The 23,196-nt window shown below is 55.4% G+C and overlaps 1 protein-coding gene and 2 non-coding genes across 4 annotated transcripts in view; all 3 read right to left on the reverse strand.

The window, feature by feature from the left end:
* Nucleotides 1-9,356: 9,356 nt before the first annotated feature.
* The window catches only part of MED1 (mediator complex subunit 1), a 51,739-nt gene continuing 37,899 nt past the window's right edge, over nt 9,357-23,196 (reverse strand). For both annotated transcript variants that reach the window (XM_038754028.1, XM_038754029.1), the window contains exon 17: nt 9,357-12,780. In XM_038754028.1, the coding sequence (XP_038609956.1) occupies nt 9,372-12,780 (3,409 nt within the window). In that variant the 3' untranslated portion in view covers nt 9,357-9,371. The remainder of the gene's footprint in view (nt 12,781-23,196) is intronic.
* TRNAA-CGC lies at nt 22,930-23,001 on the reverse strand. The gene has a single exon. It is a non-coding gene; the product is annotated as a tRNA-Ala (tRNA).
* On the reverse strand, nt 23,076-23,147 carry TRNAA-CGC. Its single transcript has one exon. It is a non-coding gene; the product is annotated as a tRNA-Ala (tRNA).

Below are 23,196 nucleotides of genomic sequence, written 5' to 3' on the forward strand. Positions count from 1 at the left end.
AAAGCACTGTTCTAAGCGCTGGGGTACGTACAAGGTAATCAGTTTGTCCCATGAGGGGCTCACAGTCTTCATCCCCGTTTTACAGATGAGGGAACTTAGGCCCAGAGAAGTGAAGTGACTTGCCCAACGTCACACAGCTGACAAGCGGTGGAGCCGGGATTTGAACCCACGACCTCTGACTCCAAAGCCCGTGCTCTTTCCACTGAGCCACACTGCTTCCCCAATAATAATAATAATAAATAATAATAATAACAATTATTATTATTATTATTATTAAATACCCCTTTTACCAACTTCCTCCCTTCAAAGCCCGACTGAGAGCTCACCTCCTCCAATCAATCATATTTATTGAGCGCTTACTGTGTGCGGAGCACTGTACTACGCGCTTGGGAAATACAAGTTGGCAACATCTAGAGACAGTCCCTACCCACCAGTGGGCTCACAGTCTAGAAGGGGGAGACAGAGAACAAAACAAAACAGATTAACAAAATAAAATCATCAATCGTATTTATTGAGCGCTTACTATGTGCAGAGCACTGTACTAAGCGCTTGGGAAGTACAAATTGGCAACATATAGAGACAGTCCCTACCCAACAGTGGGCTCACAGTCTAAAAGGACTAAAAAGTCTAAAATAGAATAGATATGTATAAGTAAAATAGAGTAATAAATCCGTACAAACATATATCCATATATACAGGTGCTGTGGGGAAGGGAAGGAGGTAGGGCGGGAGGGATGGAGGAGGGGCTCCAAGAGGCTTTCCCAAACTGAACCCCCTTTTTCCTCTCCATCTCCCCCCCGCCCTACCTCCTTCCCCTCCCCACAGCACCTGTATAGACGTTGTACAGATTTATTACTCTATTTCACTTGTCCATATTTACTATTCTATTTATTTGGTTAAACGATGTGCATTTAGCTTTAATCCTACTTGTTCTGACGACTTGACACCCGTCCACGTGTTTTGTTTTGTTGTCCGTCTCCCCCTTCTAGACTGTGAGCCCGTCGTTGGGTAGGGACCGTCTCTATACGTCGCCGACTTGGACGTCCCAAGCGCTTAGTACAGGGCTCCGCACACAGTAAGCGCTCAATAAATACGAATGAATGAATGAATGTAGAAGTGACTTACCCAAGGTCGCTCAGCAGGGAAGCGGCAGAGCCAGGATTACCCCCACATCCACGCTTTCCACTAGGCCACTCTGTGGGCCCTCCTGCTTTAATATAATAATAATGATAGTATTTATTAAGCGCTTACTATGTGCAAAGCACTGTTCTAAGCGCTGGGGAGGTTACAAGGTGATCAGGTTGTCCCATGGGGGGCTCACAGTCTTAATCCCCATTTTACAGATGAGGTAATTGAGGCACAGAGAAGTTAAGTGACTTGCCCAAAGTCACACAGCTGGCAATTGGTGGAGCGGGGATTTGAACCCATGACCTCTGACTCCAAAGCCTGGGCTCTTTCCACTGAGCCACGCTGCTTCTCATATAGTCTCCCACATGCTTAGGACAGTGCTCTGCCCATAGTAAGTGCTTAATAAACACCATCGATTTATTTAATAATCACATAAAAACAAATTTCCTCCCAAGTTGCCCTGGTGGGAATTTTACTTCTCATCCATCGCCATTCCCAGGCCACGGCCTGGAAATCCCTGCACCGATTACTGCCGCCCCCACTTTCCTCTTCCAAAGCCCGGGCTCTTTCCACTGAGCACACTGCTTCTCCATTAAGAATGTGAGCCCCATGTGGGACAACCTGATTACCCTGTACCTTCCCCAGCGCTTAGAACAATGCTGGCACATAGTAAGCGCTTAACAAATACCATCATTATTATTATTATCCCCCACGAGGTGGGAAGCTGGCAACTGCTTCCCTCGCCATTCCCAGGCCACGGCCTGGAAATCCCTGCTCCAATTACTGCTGTTCCCACTTCCCTCTTCCTTATCCCCCACCAGGTCGGAAGCCGGCAACTGCTTCCCTCGCCATTCCCAGGCCACAGCCTGGAAATCTCTGCTCCGATTACTGCCGTCCCCACTTCCCTCTTCCTTATCCCCCACCAGGTGGGAAGCCGGCAACTGCTTCCCTCGCCATTCCCAGGCCACAGCCTGGAAATCCCTGCTCCGATTACTGCCGCCCCCACTTCCCTCTTCCTTATCCCCCACCAGGTTGGAAGCTGGCAACTGCTTCCCTCGCCATTCCCAGGCCACGGCCTGGAAATCCCTGCTCCGATTACTGCCGCCCCCACTTCCCTCTTCCTTATCCCCCACCAGGTCGGAAGCCGGCAACTGCTTCCCTCGCCATTCCCAGGCCACGGCCTGGAAATCCCTGCTCCGATTACTGCCGCCCCCACTTCCCTCTTCCTTATCCCCCACCAGGTGGGAAGCTGGCAACTGCCTCCCTCTCCACTCCCAGGCCACGGCCTGGAAATCCCTGCTCCGATTACTGCCGTCCCCACTTCCCTCTTCCTTATCCCCCATCAGGTCGGAAGCCGGCAACTGCTTCCCTCGCCATTCCCAGGCCACGGCCTGGAAATCCCTGCTCCGATTACTGCCGCCCCCACTTCCCTCTTCCTTATCCCCCACCAGGTCGGAAGCCGGCAACTGCTTCCCTCGCCATTCCCAGGCCACGGCCTGGAAATCCCTGCTCTGATTACTGCCGTTCCCACTTCCCTCTTCCTTATCCCCCACCAGGTCGGAAGCCGGCAACTGCTTCCCTCGCCATTCCCAGGCCACAGCCTGGAAATCCCTGCTCCGATTACTGCCGTCCCCACTTCCCTCTTCCTTATCCCCCACCAGGTCGGAAGCCGGCAACTGCTTCCCTCGCCATTCCCAGGCCACAGCCTGGAAATCCCTGCTCCGATTACTGCCGTCCCCACTTCCCTCTTCCTTATCCCCCACCAGGTCGGAAGCCGGCAACTGCTTCCCTCGCCATTCCCAGGCCACAGCCTGGAAATCCCTGCTCCGATTACTGCCGTCCCCACTTCCCTCTTCCTTATCCCCCACCAGGTGGGAAGCCGGCAACTGCTTCCCTCGCCATTCCCAGGCCACGGCCTGGAAATCCCTGCTCCGATTACTGCCGTCCCCACTTCCCTCTTCCTTATCCCCCACCAGGTCGGAAGCCGGCAACTGCTTCCCTCGCCATTCCCAGGCCACGGCCTGGAAATCCCTGCTCCTATTACTGCCGCCCCCACTTCCCTCTTCCTTATCCTCCACCAGGTCGGAAGCCGGCAACTGCTTCCCTCGCCATTCCCAGGCCCCAGCCTGGAAATCCCTGCTCCGATTACTGCCGCCCCCACTTCCCTCTTCCTTATCCTCCACCAGGTCAGAAGCCGGCAACTGCTTCCCTCGCCATTCCCAGGCCACGGCCTGGAAATCCCTGCTCCGATTACTGCCGCCCCCACTTCCCTCTTCCTTCTCCTCCACCAGGTCGGAAGCCGGCAACTGCTTCCCATCCCCAGGTTGCCATCTCCCTCTGTAGACTTTGAGCTCGCTGTGGGCAGGAACGTGTCGTTATATTGTACTCTCCCAAGCGCTCAGTACAGTGCTTTGCAGGCAGTAAGCACTTAATAAATACCCTTGAGTGAAATTTCAAGAGTAAAATTTCTAGACTGTGAGCCCGTCGTTGGGTAGGGACCGTCTATGTTGCCGACTTGTACTTCCCAAGCGCTCAGCACAGTGATCTGCACACAGTGAGCGCTCAATCATCATCAATCGCATTTATTGAGCACTTACTGCGTGCAGAGCACTGTACTAAGCGCTTGGGAAGTGCAAATTGGCAACATATAGACAGTCCCTACCCAACAGTGGGCTCGCTCGATAAATACGACTGAACGAATGAACTACGGTACTTATTAAGTCCCCACTATGTGCCAAGCCCTGGGGCAGCCTCAAGCAAATCAGGTAGGACAGTCCCGGCCCCACATGGGGCTCACGCTCAACCCCCTTTTACGGATGAGGTAACCGAGGCCCAGAGAAGCGAAGTGACTTGCCCAAGGTCACACAGCAGACGTGCGGTGGGGCCGGGATTAGAACCCAGGTCCTTCCAACTCCCAGGCCCGGGCTCTGCCCACTAAACTGTGGGGCAGGGACCGTCTCTATACGTTGCCGACTTGTACTTCCCAAGCGCTTAGTACAGTGGTCTGCACACCGTAAGCGCTCAATAAATACGGTTGAATGAATGAATAAATAAATAAATCACGCTATTTGATCACCTACCCTGGCCGTCTCCTGCAGCTGGAATCATCCCTCTCCTGTCGGTGGTCGCTCGGTGCCGCCCAAACTCCTTCGGCCTCGGCGGCGGGCGGCTCTGCCGCTTCCCAAGTAGTCCGCCCGGTCTCTCCCAAGCGCTTAATACAGGGCACACCATAGATGTCCAAACAGAGGGAAAAAATCACAAAAGTTGCCACCCCATCTTGGCTTGAAAACAGAGTTGGCTGGGAGGCAGCGGGCTGGACTGGTGGAAATACTAATAACCACCGTATTATAATAATAATGGTGGTATTTGTTAAGCGCTTACTATGTGCCGAGCACTGTTCTAAGCGCTGGGGGGGATACGAGGTGATCAAGGTTGTCCCACGGGGGGCTCACAGTCTTAGTCCCCATTTTACAGATGAAACCAGTGTTATAATAATAATAATGGTGGTATTTGTTAAGCGCTTACTATGTGCCGAGCACTGTTCCAAGCGCTTGGGGGGATACAAGGTGATAATAATAATAATAATAATGATGGCATTTATTAAGCGCTTACTATGTGCAAAGCACTGTTCTAAGCGCTGGGGAGGTTACAAGGTGATCAGGTTGTCCCACGGGGGCTCACAGTCTTAATCCCCATTTTACAGACGAGGGAACTGAGGCACAGAGAAGTGAAGTGACTTGCCCAAAGTCACACAGCTAACAATTGGCGGAGCCGGGATTTGAACCCATGACCTCTGACTCCAAAACCGGTGCTCTTTCCATTGAGCCACGCTGCTTCTCCGTGATCAAGGTTGTCCCATGGGGAGCTCACAGTCTTAGTCCCCATTTTACAGATGAAACCACAGTGTTATAATAATAATAATGGTGGTATTTGTTAAGCGCTTACTATGTGCCGAGCACTGTTCTAAGCGCTGGGGGGGATACAAAGTGATTAAGGTTGTCCCACAGGGGGCTCACGGTCTTAGTCCCCATTTTACAGATGAAACCACAGTGTTATAATAATAATAATGGCGGTATTTGTTAAGCGCTTACTATGTGCCGAGCACTGTTCTAAGCACTGTGGGGGGGGGGATACAAGGTGATTAAGGTTGTCCCACGTGGGGCTCACTTAGTCCCCATTTTACAGATGAAACCACAGTGTTATAATAATAATAATGGTGGTATTTAAGCGCTTACTATGTGCCAAGCACTGTTCTAAGCGCTGGGGGGGATACAAGGTGATCAAGTTTGTCCCACAGGGGGCTCACAGTCTTAGTCCCCATTTTACAGATGAAACCACAGTGTTATAATAATAATAATGGTGGTATTTGTTAAGCGCTTACTATGTGCCAAGCACTGTCCTAAGCGCTGGGGGGGATACGAGGTGATCAAGGTTGTCCCACGGGGGGCTCACAGTCTTAGTCCCCATTTTACAGATGAAACCACAGTGTTATAATAATAATAATGGTGGTATTTGTTAAGCGCTTACTATGTGCCGAGCACTGTTCTAAGCGCTGGGGGGGATACAAGGTGATCAAGTTTGTCCCACAGGGGGCTCACAGTCGTAGTCCCCATTTTACAGATGAAACCACAGTGTTATAATAATAATAATGGTGGTATTTGTTAAGCGCTTACTATGTGCCAAGCACTGTCCTAAGCGCTGGGGGGGATACGAGGTGATCAAGGTTGTCCCACGGGGGGCTCACAGTCTTAGTCCCCATTTTACAGATGAAACCACAGTGTTATAATAATAATAATAATAATGGTGGTATTTGTTAAGCGCTTACTATGTGCTGAGCACTGTTCTAAGCGCTGGGGGGGATACAAGGTGATTAAGGTTGTCCTACGGGGGGCTCACAGTCTTAGTCCCGATTTTACAGATGAAACCACAGTGTTATAATAATAATAATAATAATGGTGGTATTTGTTAAGCGCTTACTATGTGCCGAGCACTGTTCTAAGCGCTGTGGTGGTGGGGGGGGGATACAAGGTGATTAAGGTTGTCCCACGTGGGGCTCACTTAGTCCCCATTTTACAGATGAGGGAACTGAGGCCCAGAGAAGTTAAGTGACTTGCCCAAGGTCACACAGCTGTTTTGTTGTCTGTCTCCCCCTTCCAGACTGTGACTGTTGGGTAGGGACCGTCTCTATATGTTGCCGACTTGTACTCCCCAAGCACTTAGTACAGTGCTCTGCATACAGTAAGCGCTCAATACGATTGAATGGATTCGAACCCATGACCATGCCCTTTCCACCGGGCCACACTGCTTCTCTGCCCACTGCAGTATACGTTAGGCACTTGCTACGCGGCAAGCGCTGTACTAAGCGCCGGGGTAGATCTGTTCAGCGTGATCGGCAACGTGTTTCCTTCATCTGTGCTTTCCCGCTTTATCATCATCAATCGTATTTATTGAGCGATTACTATGTGCAGAGCACTGTACTAAGCGCTTGGGAAGTACAAATTGGCAACATATAGAGACAGTCCCTACGCAACAGTGGGCTCACAGTCTAAATCGGGAGAGAAGCAGCGTGGCGCAGTGGAAAAAGCTCAGGCTTTGGAGTCACAGGTCACGGGTTCAAATCCCGGCTCCGCCAACTGTCAGCTGTGCGACTTTGGGCAAGTCACTTCACTTCTCTGGGCCTCAGTTCCCTCATCTGGAAAATGGGGATTAAGACTGTGAGCCCCCTCATGGGACAACCTGATCGCCTTGTAACCTCCCCAGCGCTCAGTACAGTGCCTCGCACATAGTAAGTGCTTAATAAATGCCATCATTATTATTATTATTATTTATTATCGACCCCATATGGAAACCACGGCCGCGGCGGTCGGCCTGCCCCCGGAGAGGAGGAGGGCGGTCAGCGGGTTAGCCGAGATGGAGCGGGGCCCGCCGGATTTCGGTTTCCAGGCCGGCCGCGGAACGAAAAGCCAACGCGGGGGGTGCGGGAGCTGCTCTTACCCAAGGAATTTATTTGCTCGTAAATCGACAGGTTCTTTCGCCAAACAAAATCCAAACCCACCACGCGGTTCCAGACCGAGGCGACCGCCGGCCTTTACGGAAACGCCGCCCGCGCGCGCCCCTGGACCGGAGTTGGGCTTCGCCCGCTCCGGCGGGCGTGGGGTTTCCGCCCCAGGAACGGGGACCGCTTGATTCGGGGGAGGCAAGAAACGAACAAAATCCCAAAGTTAAAAAACACAAAAAACACTTTCCAGACAGAAGTAGGGCGCCCGGGAACCGACCTCTCTCTCCTCGGCCATTACGTGACTCAATTTTGGCCGCCGACTGACTCGTCGGCTTCCCTCGAGGCCACGGCCGGAGGGGAGATTGGAAAGGAGGTCCCGCCCGGTGACGCTACCGTCTCCGACCTGGGCCTTGGAAGCCAAGTCTTTTTGGGAGAAAGGCCTCCGGCCCGGGGCCTGCATTTGGCAAATGATTTCTTGTCCCGTCGCTCCCCCCCGACCGCTAAATACTTTTCTCCAAGAACACGTTTTCTAGTCTGGAAGTGCTCAGGAGCACCCGGGCTGGCCCACTTTCTGCCAGCCGTCACCCCCGGAGGACCCGGGCCGGGCGTGGGAAGAGACCGAACCTTCCTCCCTTCTGCCGGGCTTCCTCTGGACTCGGGAGAGGAGGAGGAGGAGGGAGAGGGAGGAGTCCCGGGCTGAGGTTTCTTTTGCCTCTCCTCCTCCACCCCGCAGAGAAATGTGGCTCCCGGTCGCCGGGCAGGGTGCAGCTGTTGAGCAAGTTCAGATGCTGGGTCAGTGGGAGGGATGGGAGGAGTTACTACTCTGGGCTTCTTGGATCGGGGGGAGAGACGGGAGAAAGGGAGGGAAGACGGGAAAGGAGAGCTCCAGCTTCCGGCGAGGTTGGCGGGAGCGTAAAGCCCCCAGGGCTTCAATACTTTCTCGCACGCCGCACTCGGAGCAAGGGTCAGAGGCTCTAAACGCCCCGCCAGACCGTCTCGCTAACCACTGGCAACGCGGCGGGTGATTCCCCCCCAAGAAAACACGTGGGCCGCATCTCAAGACCGCCTTCCGCGCTCACCCGGCCCCCAGCCGCTCCGGCGTCGCCCGGGTCGTTGGACTCCGACCCGCCGCCGCTCTTCGCCGCTCTCCTACTTCCTCTGGCCCTCGGTCGCGGAGGCGGCGGGGCGGGAGGCCGAAACCGGGGCCAGCGGCCCGGGGTGGGACGGGTGGACGGGGGAGGCCGCAGAGAGCCCGGGGCCCCGAAGGCGGGGAGACGTCCCGCCGCCGGGGCCCATTTGGCAAACCCCAGATCCGCCTGGGTGGGCAGATCGCCGCCGAGCCCCAGCCCCCCAAACGTCCATCTAGGTGGCTACATGGTAGCCAAAGACGGGGGCCCCGGTGGCCCCGGCCACTCCGTCGGCCTGGGGCCGGACCAGAATACTGCAGCGCCCGTCCCTCCGGGGGCTCGAGGAAACCGAGGAGCCGTCCGGCCCCCGGCCCGGCGTCGCTCCCTGAGGCGGGCACCGGGCACGGTTTTTGGCACATGTCGAGGCAGGAGAACCGCCCCCCGCCCGCAGTCCATCTTGTGCAAGCGGGAGGGAGGGAGCGTCCGGAAACGCATCCGCACCGTCGTCGGGGCGTCTCTGCTAGAGGGATCCCTCGGACCGGGGGCGGCAACAGGCCGAAGGCCCTCTCGGGAGGGTCTGCCCGCCGACCCGGCCCCACCCCGCGCCCTCCCACCCGAACTGTGGATAAAAACCCGCAGACCACGAGTTAAAACACGGACAAATAAACAGCTAAAACCCCTCCCCGGCTCCGGTGGGAGGGCGGCCCCGTGGCTTAATGTCTCAACCAACGGGCTCCTTCGCTCGGGCCCGGTCGGCCTCGGCCTCCCCGCGGGCGCTCCGGGAGGACAAATGGCCTTTCGTCGTCCCGGCCGGCCTCTCCCATCCACGTGCTAAAACGGAGCTCAGAGCGCGGCCTAAAAACGGGGCGGAGGGGAGCGTGGGGGATGAAAAGGAAAAAAAAAAAGATATATACGGGTACACATCTAAACGGAGAACGACGAGAGGGGACGTCTTCCCGCGGATTTCCGGCCCCGGGGTTGGCGTCGGTTTCCCTTCCCCCGGATGCCAGGAGCAGGGAGCTCAGCCGCCGGACGGTCCCTCCCGGGTCGGGGGTGGCTCCCGGCCCGAGGGTCCCGGCGGGGAGTCGCGGCCCGGCCCCCGGGGCGAGGGGAGGCCTCTAGTTGCCGATCAGAGCCACGTCCATGAGGTCGTCGTCCTCCTCGCCGATGACGAAGTCGGGGCTGAGCCGCGAGGGCCGCTCGGCCGCCAGGACGGCCCCGGCCGCGGGGCCCAGGGCCTGGTCGGCGGGCGACTTGGACCAGCCGTCGGGCTTGAGGCCGTGCGACCTCTTCTTGTCGCGGTCGCGGTCCCGGTCCTTGTCCTTGACCTTCTTCTTGTCCTTCTTGTGCTTCCTGTGCTTCTCGGAGCCGTACTCGGGCAGGGGCCGGATGCCGTCGTCCGAGCTGGGGCTGTTCTGGTAGGACTTCTCGGCCACGGACGAGCCCGACTCGCTCTCGCTGTCCAGGGCCTGGGGGGTGTAGGCGGGCGACTTGCCGTGGCTGGGGGAGCTGCGCTCGTGCTTGGGCGTGGAGCCGCTGAGGAGCGGCGAGCCGTAGCCCTTGGGGGCCGCCGCCGCCACCGCCGCCGCCGCCGCCGCCTGGGGCCTCAGGCCGTCCCCGCCCCCGTCGCCGGGCTTCTGCAGGGTCACCTTGGCCTTGATGCTGGGCGAGCTGCCGTCGTGCTTGCTGATGATGATCTTGGCCACCCCGGTGCCGCCGCCCACGCCCTTGGGGTCCGGGCCCTTCTTGGCGGGGTCGCCCGCGCCCCCGGAGCCCTTGGACTTGTCCTTGCCGTCGCCCTTCTCCCGCTTCCCCGGGAAGTCGGGCCCGGGCGGGCCGTGCTTGGCGGCGGCGCCGGCGGCGGAGGGGTGGCCGGGGGCGCCGGGCCCCGCCGGCCCGTCGGCCGGGTCCTCCCCGCCGGGCCCGCCGGCCACCACCCCGTGCTTCAGCTTGTCGATGACGGCCGTGAGGGACGGCTTCTTGTTCCGGCTGGGGGACTTGCCCTTGGAGCCGCCGTGGGGGGCGGGGGCCGCGGGGCCGGGGCCCCCGCCGGGGGCGAAGGCGGCCGAGGAGGCCGGGCAGGGGCCCGGGGCGGGGGGCGGCTTGGGGGCCGGGGGGCCGGCCGCCCCCGGCCCCGAGGACGACTTGGCCCCGGGGCACGGGCCGGGGCCGGCCGCGTGGCCGCCGCCGGCCCCCGAGCCGATGGGGGACTTGGCCTTGGCCGACGGGGGCGTGCCCGGCACGGGCTTCAGCGGGGAGGCCAGCTTGTCGGAGGCCCCGGCGGGCCGCGAGTGTGAGGGCGAGATGTTGGGCTTGCTCAGGGCGGGGTTCAGCAGCGACGAGGGCTTCCCCTGGGGCTTGGCCTTGGGGCCCCCGGAGCCGCCGCCCGGCCCTCCGGCCTTGGCGACAGGCGAGGGGCCGGGCTTCCCCAGGGGCTGGGCCGAGCCCTTGGGCTGCTGGCCGGGGCCGGGGCCCGCCGGGCCGGGGTACAGCCCGCCGCCCAGCTTGGAGCCCGCCGCGCCGTCCGCCTTGCCGCCCTTCGCCTTGGCCGAGGCGGAGGCGGAGGAGGAGGAGGAGGAGGAAGCCGAGCCGCCGGCCGCCGCCGAGGAGGCCGAGGAGGAGGAGGAGGCGGCCGAGGAGTGGCCGTGGTGGGCCTTGCCGGCCGAGGAGGAGGAGGCGGGTCCGCCGCCGCCGCCGCCGCCGCCGCCGCCGGCGGAGTACTGGCCGTGCGAGGAAGGCTTGCCCACCATGACGGTGCCCTTGGGGATCTGGATGGTGATCTTGGGGATGGGCGGGGTGGCGACGCCCGGCGGGGTCTGGGACCGGGCCGAGCTGCCGGGGGACTTGGAGCCGCCCGTGCTGGCCGGCGGGGTGAAGGGCCGGGCGGCCGAGCCGTGCGACGGCGACCTGCCCTCGGGGTCGGCCTTCTTGCGCTTGGGGGGCTTGTCCTTGCCTTTGCCGTCGCTGGACGGGGTGCGGCTGCGCTTCCCGGGCCTGGGGTCCGGGGCGGCCCCGGCCCCGCCCCCGTTGCCGTCCTTGGCCCGTTTGGGGGCCCGCTCCCGGGCCGGGTCCCCGCCGCCCGGCAGCGGGCTCTGGCTCCCGCCCCGGTGGTCCGGCAGCTCCGCCGGGCCCGGGGCCTTGCCGGCCGCGGCCAGGAGGCCGAAGTCCGCCGCCTCGGCCGGGCCGGCGCCCCGGAACTTGCCGCCGTCGCCGCCGCCGTCGCCGGCCAGGCCCGGCACGCCCAGCCCGCCGAGCGCCTGCGGGGCGAAGCCCTTGAAGTCGTCGTTGTCCCCGCTCTGGCTGCTCTCGTCGAAGTAGTCCTCCCCGAAGCCCGTCTGGCTCTGGCTGTTGAGGAGGTCGGGGTTGAAGTCCACGCCGTCGGGGAAGAAGGGGTTGCCGGGGGAGTCGCCGCCGGGGCTGCCGGCCGCGTCCGCGATCAGGTCGGCCGGGTCCGTGTAGGGGTTCTCGCCGGCCCCGGCCTGGAAGACGTCCGGGTCGAACAGGGCGCCCTGGGAGTGGCCCGAGCTGGCCGAGTCGCGGGCCGGGGTCCCCAGCGCCGGGCAGTCGTCCCCGGCGCCGGGCAGCTTGGCGGCCTCCTCGGCGATGTCCTGCAGGATGTCCGTCACGTCGGCCCCCATGCTGTCCGAGCTGGACAGGCGGACCATCCGCTGGGCGCCGGGCGGCGGCGGGGGCAGGGGCGGCGGGTAGCCGGCCGGGGGGGTGCCGCACTGGCTGGGGGCCGGCGTGATGTGCGGCGTGTCCAGCGGGTCGCCCGCCATGTTCACGTCGAAGATGGGGTTCTGGGAGTCCACGTCCATGGAGAACAGCTCCCGCTGGAAGTCGTCCTCCGTCTGGTGCCGGGGCTTCTCGGGGGCGGGGGCCGGGGCGGCCGCGGCCGCCGCCGCCGCCGCCGCTGCAGCCGCCGCCGCGGCCCTGGCCGCCTTCTTCTTCTTGGGCTTGGCCCCCGCCGGGCCCACCTCGGTCCGGGGCGAGCCGGCCGAGGAGGCGGAGTTGGGCCTCTCCAGGGGGCCGCCCCCGTAGAGCGTGGAGAAATCCTGGGCCGGGTTCTCCTTAAGAAGGTTCATGAGCATCGGGTGGTTCTTGGTGTTGCTGGCGGGCGAGGAGACGGGCGGCGGCGTATGGTGAGGAGGGGTCGGGCTGGAGCCGAGGGGCGGCGCGCCCACGTTCCCTGTGATTTGCAACAGACTGGTGAGAATGGGGTTCTGGGACACCTTGCTGAAGTCCTCCCCGTGGCCCACCGCCTCGTGCCGTTCTTTCAGGTTCATGCTCAGGTTAAACAGGGTGGTAATGGGCCCCCCCGGAAAGGGGCTGGGCGGCGGCGGGGTGGCCCCGCTCAGCGGGTTGCTGCCTGCGCTCAGGCCGTACCCTGGGCTGCTAGCCGGGGGCAGGTTCTTCTTCACCAGGTCTTCCACCGTCTCCGCGATCAGGGACAGCGCCGGCGTGTCCGCCTGAATCGTTTCCGCTTTCCGGCGGATGGCCCGCATCGTCACCGGGATGGACATGCACCTGCCGGGGCGGGGGGGAGGGCGTCAGCGAGGGGGGCTCCGTTCGAGGGGACCATATCGTTCCGCGTACACGTCAAAGTTACACATTAGAAGTTACGTGTCGATATTGATGTCTCCACCCCTCCGGGGGCCCTACGTGGGACAGGGAAGGTGTCCAGCTGAAGGGATGCGGCCCAGTGGAAAGAGCCCGGGCTGTGGAGGTCGTGGGTTCGGATCCAGGCTTCGCCACTTCTCCCCCTTCTATCAATCAGTCGTATTTATTGAGCGCTTACTGTGTGCAGAGCACTGGACGAAGCGCTTGGGAAGTCCAAGTTGGCAACATCTAGAGACGGTCCCTGCCCAACAGTGGGCTCACAGGCTAGAAGGGGGAGACGGAGAACAAAACCAAACGTATTAATAAAATAAAATAAATAGAATAGATATGTACAAGTAAAATAAATAGAGTAATAAATCTGTGCAAACATATATACATATATACAGGTGCTGTGGGGAACGGAAGGAGGTAAGACGGCGGGGATGGAGAGGAGGACGAGGGGGAGAGGAAGGAAGGGGCTCAGTCCGGGAAGGCCTCTAGACTGTGAGCCCGCTGTTGGGTAGGGACCGGCTCTAGATGTTGCCAACATGGACTTCCCAAGCGCTTAGTACAGTGCTCCGCGCACAGTAAGCGCTCAATAAATACGATTGATTGATTGTCAGCTTGTGACAATCAGTCACTTCGCTTCTCCGGGCCTCAGTTCCCTCATCTGGAAAACGGGGATGAAGACTGGGAGCCCCCCGTGGGACAGCCTGATCGTCCTGTAACCTCCCCAGTGCTTAGAACAGCGCTTTGCACATAGTAAGCGCTTAGTAAATGCCATCGTTATTATTATTATTATTATGAGGAGGGGCGGGCGGGCCGGGGGGTGGCCAGCCTCTGACGGAAGGACCACCTCTCCCCCCTTCAACCTTTCGAGGGTATTCTTTGAGCGCTTACAGCGTGCAGAGCGCTGGGAGAGTGAGACAGAACTAACAGATAAGTTCCCTGCCCGTACCGAGCTTACAGTCTAATCATAATAACTGTGGTATTTGGTAAGTGCTTCCTACGGGCCAGGCACTGTACTAAGCGCCGGGGTGGATACGAGCAAATGTAATGATTTTGGCACTTATTAAGCGCTTACTATGTGCAAAGCACTGTTTTAAGCGCTGGGGGGGGGGATACAAGGTGATCGGGTTGTCCCTCGTGGGGCTCAGTCTCAATCCCCATTTTCCAGATGAGGTAACTGAGGCCCAGAGAAGTGAAGCGACTTGCCCAAAGAGCCGGCATTTGAACCCGTGACCTCTGACTCCAAAGCCCGGGCTCTTTCCACTGAGCCACATCCCTTCAGCTGGACACCTTCCCTGTCCCACGTAGGGCTCACAGAAGGATGGAGACATCAATGTAATAATAATAATAATAACAATGGCATTTATTAAGCGCTTACTATGTGCAAAGCACTGTTCTGAGCACTGGGGAGGTTACAAGGTGATCAGGTTGCCCCACGGAGGGCTCCCAGTTTTAATCCCCATTTTACAGATGAGGTAACTGAGGCCCAGAGAAGTGAAGTGACTTGCCCCAAGTCACCCAGCTGACAATTGGCGGAGCTGGGATTTGAACCCATGACCTCTGACTCCAAAGCCCGGGCTCTTTCCACTGAGCCACACTGCTTCTCTAAATATATATATATATATATATAAATGTTATATATTGTTATATATGTTATATATATATATATAAATGTTATATATCGTTATATATGTTATATACAATAATAATAATAATGCTGGCATTTGTTAAGCGCTTACTATGCGCAAAGCACTGTTCTGAGCGCTTGGGGGGATACAAAGTGATCAGGTTGTCCCACGTGGGGCTCACAGTCTTCATCCCCATTTTACAGATGAGGTAACTGAGGCTCAGAGAAGTGACTTGCCCAAGGTCACACAGCAGACATGTGGCGGAGCCGGGATCCGAACCCATGATCTCGGACTCCAAAGCCCGTGCTCTTTCCACTGAGCCACGCTACTTCTCTATATGTATATACACACACACACACACACACACACACACACACACACACACACACACACACACACACATATACACACACACACATATACATATATATATAATGTTATATAAACACATAACTTCTAATATGTAATTTTGACGCGTACATAAGTGCCGTGGAATGATAAATTCCCCTTGAACGAAGCCCCCCTCCGAGGTTCGTCCTGTCGCCCCACGGCCCGGCTCCAGTCCTCCCGCGTCTCCCGGCTGCTACGCTTCCCTCGAGGGAAGCAGCCCGGCCCAGTGGATGGACCCCGGGCCTGGGGGTCAGAAGGACCTGGGTTCTAATCCTGGCTCTGCCACTCGTCTGCCGCGTGGGCGGGTCGTTTCACTTCTCTGGGCCTCAGTTACCTCGTCTGGGAAATGGGGATTAGGAGGGCGAGCCCCATGTGGGACAGGGACTGTGTCCAACCTGATTATTTTCTACCTACCCAGCTGCGTGGATCGGCGCCTGGCACATAGTAGGGGCTTAATAAATACCATTAAAAAAAAAAAAATAGGGGGGGGCGGCCGCAGATCCTCCTGGCACCCCGACAGGGACCCCAAGGTGCCTCGTGAACTTCCCAAGCGCTTAGTCCAGTGCTCTGCACACAAGCGCTCAATAAATACGACTGATTGATTGTCAGCTTGTGACAGTCACTTCACTTCTCCGGGCCTCAGTTCCCTCATCTGGAAAATGGGGATGAAGACTGGGAGTCCCAAAGTCCCGGCCACGCTAGCTGGGTGATCCCCTGCTTTCCGGCACAAAAGAGGGGAAGATCCCTGGGGGGTCAGGGTTAATCAATCAATCAATCAATCGTATTTATTGAGCGCTTACTGTGTGCAGAGCACTGTACTGAGCGCTTGGGAAGTCCAAGTTGGCAACGTATAGAGACGGTCCCCACCCAACAGTGGGCTCACGGTCTAGAAGGGAGGGTTAGGGGCGACGAGGACCGGGCACGAATGCCCCGAGGCCTGGGAATCGGAAGAACCCAGGTCCCAATCCCGGCTCCGGCGCTCGTCTGCTCCGTGACCCTGGGCAAGCCGCTTCCCTTCTCCGGGCCTCCGTTCCCGTTTCTATAAAATGGGGATGAGCCCACTGTTGGGTAGGGACTGTCTCTATATGTTGCCAATTTGTACTTCCCAAGCGCTTAGTACAGTGCTCTGCACATAGTAAGCGCTCAATAAATACGATTGATGATGATGATGATGACTGCGAGCCCCGGGAGAGAGAGAGGGACTGGCTTCTATCAACAGCTCAGCACGTGGTACGGAGCCTGGCACGTACTAAGTGCTTAACAAATATCTTTAAAAACACCCAAAAACCGCACTGCATTTAAACAGTGTTTGGACACCACCCTCTTGACCGTAAGGTCATTGTGGGCCCGAAATGTGCCTGTTATATTGTCATATTGGACTCTCCCCAGTGCTCAGTAAGTGCTCAATAAATACAACCGACTGACGGACTCTCTCCCCTTTCCAATGCGAAAGGATCAAGCAATCAATCGTATTTATTGAGCTCTTACTGCGTGCAGAGCACTGTACTAAGCGCTTGGGAAGTACAAGTTGGCAACATAAAGGATGGCACCGGAGGCGCGGGGGGCAGTGGGGTGGTTGCCTGTACTGCTCTCTGGCCCGCGGGTGGGCTTATTCGGAGCCTCCGTGGCCGAATGGCTGGGGCGCGAGAAGCAGCACGGGTCAGTGGAAAGAGTCCGGGCTTTGGAGTCTGAGGTCATGGGTTCAAATCCCGACTCCACCAATTGCCAGCCGTGGGACTCTGGGCAAGTCACTTCACTGCTCTGTGCCTCGGTTACCTCATCTGCCAAATGGGGATTAAGACTGTGAGGCCCCCCGTGGGACAAACTGATCACCTTGTAACCTCCCCAGCGCTTAGAACAGTGCTTTGCACATAGTAACAGTGCTTTGCACATGAGCCCCTTCTTTCCTCTCCCCCTCGTCCCCCTCTCCATCCCCCCGTCTTACCTCCTTCCCTTCCCCACAGCACCTGTATATATGTATATATGGTTGTACATATTTATTACTCTATTTATTTATTTATTTATTTTACTTGTACATTTCTATCCTACTTATTTTATTTTGTTGGTATGTTTGGTTCTGTTCTCTGTCTCCCCCTTTTAGACTGTGAGCCCACTGTTGGGTAGGGACTGTCTCTATGTGATGCCAATTTGTACTTCCCAAGCGCTTAGTACAGTGCTCTGCACATAGTAAGCGCTCAATAAATACGATTGATTGATTGATTGATAGTAAGCGCTTAATAAATGCTATGATTATTATTATTATTATGACACACACCGCCAGCAGGCTCCAACAACAGACACCCGCTCTCCGGGGACCACTGCCTTCCTCTCTCTCCTCTGTCCACCCCGGGCCCCCCTCAATAATAATAATAATAATGATGGCATTTATTAAGTGCTTACTATGTGCAAAGCACCGTTCTAAGCGCTGGGGAGGTTACAAGGTGATCAGGTTGTCCCACGGGGGGCTCCCAGTCTTCATCCCCATTGTCCAGATGAGGTCACTGAGGCCTAGAGAAGTGAAGTGACTCGCCCCAAGTCACACAGCTGGCAACTGGCGGAGCCGGGATTTGAACCCACGACCTCTGACTCCAGAGCCCGGGTTCTTTCCACTGAGCCACGCTGCCGCTCGACTGATTTCCCAACGGCCGGGGCACCTTGGAGGAATTAGCTGGGCCTCGTGGGACGAGCTCGGGACCGGGAGCAGAGACCCGTGGTTCTAACCCCCGCTCTGCCGCCGGCCTGCTGTGTGACCCGGGCCAGTCGCTTTGCCTCTCTGGGCCCCAGATTCCTCATCAGGAAAATGGGGGCAGCCACTAGCGAGACCTGTCACCCACCTGTCTCCACGGGGAGGAGGGAATCAATCCACCGTTGGTTAGGAATCGTAACCGAAGCTGAAAGCAACGAATCGCACATTCCGGGGCCGTTCGTGTTTCATTTCTCAACAATTACGTCGTGACAAATAACGAGACACTTCCCAAGCGTTTAGTACAGTGCTCTGCACACAGTAAGCACTCAGTACGATTGACTGAATGAGATGCAATTGGTTTCAGGCCGACCTTTGACTCCCCTTTACATTCCCTTTTTCCCCCGCTTATTTTCAGGGCTCGAAGGGAACTTTAAAGATGGATCGACGCCTACAGGGAACACACCCCGAGGATCTTAACAGAAGATCCCGAGATCCCGGCCCTGGGAGTCGGAAGGACCTGGGTTCTCATCCTGGCTCCGCCGCTTATCTGCGCGTGACCTTGGGGTAGTCACTTCACTCCCCTGTGCCTCCGTTACCTCATCTCTGAAATGGGGATTAAGACGGGAAACCCTCTGTGGGACAGGGTCTGGGTCCAACCCAATCTCCTTGTATCCGCCCCAGTTCATAATATAAATAATAAATAATGATGGCATTTGTTAAGCGCTTACTATGTGCAAATCACTGTTCTAAGCGCTGGGGAGGATATAAGGTGATCAGGTTGTTCCACGGAGGGCTCACAGTCTTAATCCCATTTTTTTTATAGTTCCTAGTATAGTGCCTAGCACATAGTAAGCGCTTAGCAAACACCACAATTATTAAGAGTGGTCAGTGCCCCGTAGAAGAGTTGCAACTGTCCACCCACAGTCCTAATCCCATTTTTTTACAGTTCTTAGTATAGTGCCTAGCACGTAGTAAGCACTTAGCAAATACCACAATTATTAAGAGTGGTCAGTGCCCCGTAGAAGAGTTGCAACTGTCCACCCACAGTCTTAATCCCATTTTTTTTTTACAGTTCTTAGTACAGTGCCTAGCACGTAGTAAGCGCTTAGCAAATACCACAATTATTAAGAGTGGTCAGTGCCTAGTAGTAGAGTTGCAACTGTCCACCCACAGTCTTAATCCCATTTTTTTACAGTTCTTAGTACGGTGCCTAGCACACAGTAAGCGCTTAGCAAATACCATAATTATTAAGAGTGGTCAGTGCCCCGTAGTAGAGTTGCAACTGTCCACCTACAGCCTTAATCCCATTTTTTTACAGTTCTTAGTACAGTGCCTAGCACGTAGTAAGCACTTAGCAAATACCACAATTATTAAGAGTGGTCAGTGCCCCTTAGTAGAGCTGCAACTGTCCACCCACAGTCTTAATCCCATTTTTTTACAGTTCTTAGTACAGTGCCTAGCACGTAGTAAGCGCTCAGCAAATACCACAATTATTAAGTGGTCAGTGCCCCGTAATAGAGTTGTAACTGTCCACCCACAGTCTTAATCCCATTTTTTTTACAGTTCCTAGTACAGTGCCTAGCACGTAATAAGCGCTTAGCAAATACCACAATTATTGAGTGGTCAGTGCCTAGTAGTAGAGCTGCAACTGTCCACCCACAGTCTTAATCCCATTTTTTTACAGTTCCTAGTATAGTGCCTAGCACATAGTAAGCGCTTAGCAAATACCACAATTATTAAGAGTGGTCAGTGCCCCGTAGAAGAGTTGCAACTGTCCACCCACAGTCGTAATCCCATTTTTTTACAGTTCCTAGTATAGTGCCTAGCACGTAGTAAGCACTTAGCAAATACCACAATTATTAAGAGTGGTCAGTGCCCCGTAGAAGCGTTGCAACTGTCCACCCACAGTCTTAATCCCAGTTTTTTTACAGTTCTTAGTATAGTGCCTAGCACGTAGTAAGCGCTTAGCAAATACCACAATTATTAAGAGTGGTCAGTGCCCCGTAGCAGAGTTGCAACTGTCCACCCACAGTCTTAATCCCATTTTTTTACAGTTCCTAGTACAGTGTCTAGCACGTAGTAAGCGCTTAGCAAATACCACAATTATTAAGAGTGGTCAGTGCCCCGTAGAAGAGTTGCAACTGTCCACCCACAGTCTTAATCCCATTTTTTTACAGTTTTTAGTACAGTGCCTAGCACGTAGTAAGCGCTTAGCAAATACCACAATTATTAAGAGTGGTCAGTGCCCCGTAGAAGAGTTGCAACTGTCCACCCACAGTCTTAATCCCATTTTTTTACAGTTCTTAGTACAGTGCCTAGCACGTAGTAAGCGCTTAGCAAATACCACGATTAAGAGTGGTCAGTGCCCCGTAGAAGAGTTGCAACTGTCCACCCACAGTCGTAATCCCATTTTTTTTACAGTTCTTAGTACAGTGCCTAGCACGTAGTAAGCGCTTAGCAAATACCACAATTATTAAGAGTGGTCAGTGCCCAGTAGTAGAGTGGCAACTGTCCACCCATTTTTGAACTGATAAAGTGATTGCAATTTTTAAAACTTATTTTTGTTTCCATTCAGTAATCCATCTTTTTGAGCAGCTAGCAGGCTAAATTTCACCGTCGCTATTACTAAAAAAAAAAAAAAAAAAAAAAAAAGAACAAATTCACGCAGCCGTGGATTTCTGGACATCTGGCCCACCGCTGAAAAGAACTGGGCCCCCCCTCAGCTACCCCAAAATTTAACCCGGCACTTGGCACCCACAAAAAAAGTTTACCATCCTCATCATCGATCGTATTTATTGAGCCCTTACTGTGTGCAGAGCACTGTACTAAGCGCTTGGGAAGTCCAAGTTGGCAACATAGAGAGACGGTCCCTAGCTGTCAGCTAGCTATCCCAGCTCCGCCAATTGTCAGCTGTGTGACTTCGGGCAGGTCACTTCGCTTCTCTGGGCCTCAGTTCCCTCATCTGGAAAATGGGGATTAAGACTGTGAGCCCCCCGAGGGGCAACCTGATCACCTTGTATCCCCCCAGTGCTTAGAACAGTGCCATCATTATTATTATTATTATTATTATTATTATTATTATTATTATTATTATTACTCCTCTCGACTGTAAGCTCCCAGTGGGCAGAGAATGTGCCTACCTACCTCTGCTGAGCTGTATTCTCCCAAGCGCTTAGTACAGTGCTCTGCACACGGTAAGCGCTCGATCGATTGAAGCACCACCGATCGATTGAAGCACTTTTTCCGCCCATCTACACCCTGTAATGGATCCGCTTTTTATGCCGTCGAGTCGTTTCCGACCCTCAGCGGCACCAACGGATCCATCTCTCCCAGGATGCGCCACCTCCATCTCCAATCGTTCCGGTAGGAGAAGCGGCATGGCTCAGTGGAAAGAGCCCGGGCTTTGGAGTCAGAGGTCATGGGTTCAAATCCCGGCTCCGCCAATTGTCAGCTGTTGGACTTTGGGCAAGTCACTTCTCCGGGCCTCAGTTCCCTCATCTGTACAATGGGGATGAAGACCGGGAGCCCCCCGTGGGGCAACCTGATCTCCTTGCAATCTCCCTGGCGCTTTGAAAGAGCCCAGGCTTTGGAGTCAGAGGTCATGGGTTCGAATCCCGGCTCCACCACAAGTCTGCTGTGTGACCTTGGGCAAGTCACTTCACTTCTCTGAGCCTCAGCTCCCTCATCTGTAAAAATGGGGATGAAGACTGTGAGCCCCACGTGGGACAACTTGATCACACTGTATCCCCCCCAGCGCTTAGAACAGTGCTTTGCACATAGTAAGCGCTTAACAAATGCCATCATATTATTATTATTATTGTAAGCGCTTAATAAATGCCATCATTATTATTATTCATCATCATCAATCGTATTTATTGAGCGCTTACTGTGTGCAGAGCACTGGACTAAGCACTTGGGAAGTACAAGTTGGCAACATATAGAGACAGTCCCTACCCAACAGTGGGCTCACAGTAGTAGTAGTAGTAGTAGTAGTAATAGTAATAGTAGTAGTAGTAGATCCAGAGAGTTTTCTTGCTAAAAATCTAAAATTGGTTTACTGTCGCTTCCTTCCGCGCAGTCGACCCGAGTCTCCGCCCTCGACTCTCTCCCGTGCTGCTGCGGCCCGATCTGTGCCCCCTCTAAACTGTAAACTCCGTGAGGCCAGGGACGATCGCGTGGTCTTCTTCATTTGGAAGAAAAATGGAGATGAAGACTGTGAGCCCCACGTGGGCCAACCTGATCACCTTGTATCCCCCCAGCGCTTAGAACAGTCCTTTGCACATAGTAAGCGCTTAACAAATACCATCATTATTATTATTATTATCATTATTTGGGCCCCTCTAAGTGCTCAGGGCAGAACTCGGCCCAAAGTCGCAGAGTTGATCAGGGGCAGAGCCAGGATTAGAACCCACGACCTCTGACTCCCAAGCCTGTGATCTTTCCACTAAGCCACGCTGCTCCTCTGATTGATTAGTAAGCCCCGAGCAAACACCACTGTTATCAGAATAATTTACTATTCTACTTATTTTATTTTGTTAATGTGTTTTGTTGTGTTGTCCGTCTCCCCCTTCTAGACTGTGAGCCCCTTGTTGGGTAGGGACCGTCTCTCTATGTTGCCAATTTGTACTTCCCAAGCGCTTAGTACAGTGCTCTGCACACAGTAAGCGCTCAATAAATACGACTGAATGAATGAATGAATGACAATATAAGGTCTGCTGTGTGACCTTGGGCAAGCCACTTCACTTCTCCGGGCCTCAGTTACCTCACCTGTCAAAAAGGGGGATTTAAGGGTGTGAGCCCCACGTGGGACACGGACTGTGTCCAACCTGATTAGATTGTATCCATCCCAGTGCCTGGTACGTAGTAAGCGCTTAACAAATACCATAAAAAAGAAAAAAAATACCATAAATAACTGTATCCCAGCCCACAGCCGCCCTACAAGGGCAGTGAGCTCGTCACGGGCAGGGAATGTGCCTGTTTAATTGCTCAATCCTACTCTCCCAAGCGCTTAGTGCAGCGCTTTGCACACAGTAAGCACTGGTTGAATGAATGAATGCAGGGACCTTGCACTTCCTGTGCCCCAGCAGCCCATGGCCCCTCAGCCAGGCCGGGCAGAATAATAATAATAATAATAACAATAACAATAACAATAATAATAATAATAATGGCATTTGTTAAGCACTTATTATGTGCAAAGCACTGTCCTAAGCGCTGAAATAATTGGAGATGCCGCGGATTGAAGCTGGGGCCTCTTACATGCGAAGCATGCGCTCTCCCACTGAGCTACATCCCCCTCTACTAATAATAATAGCATCTGTTAAGCACTTACTATGTGCAAAGCACTGTTCTAAGCGCCGAAATAATTGGAGATGCCAGGGATTGAACCCGGGGCCTCATACATGCGAAGCATGCGCTCTACCACTGAGCTGCATCCCCCTCTAATAATAATAATAGCAGCATCTGTTAAGCACTTACTATGTGCAAAGCACTGTTCTAAGCGCTGAAATAATTGGAGATGCCGGGGATCGAACCCGGAGCCTCATACATGCGAAGCATGCACTCTACCACTGACCTACATCCCCCTCTAATAATAATAATAGCGTCTGTTAAGCATTTACTATGTGCAAAGCA

This window comes from Tachyglossus aculeatus, chromosome 11 (genome assembly GCF_015852505.1).
Source record: "Tachyglossus aculeatus isolate mTacAcu1 chromosome 11, mTacAcu1.pri, whole genome shotgun sequence".
NCBI classification, from domain to species: Eukaryota; Metazoa; Chordata; class Mammalia; order Monotremata; family Tachyglossidae; genus Tachyglossus; species Tachyglossus aculeatus.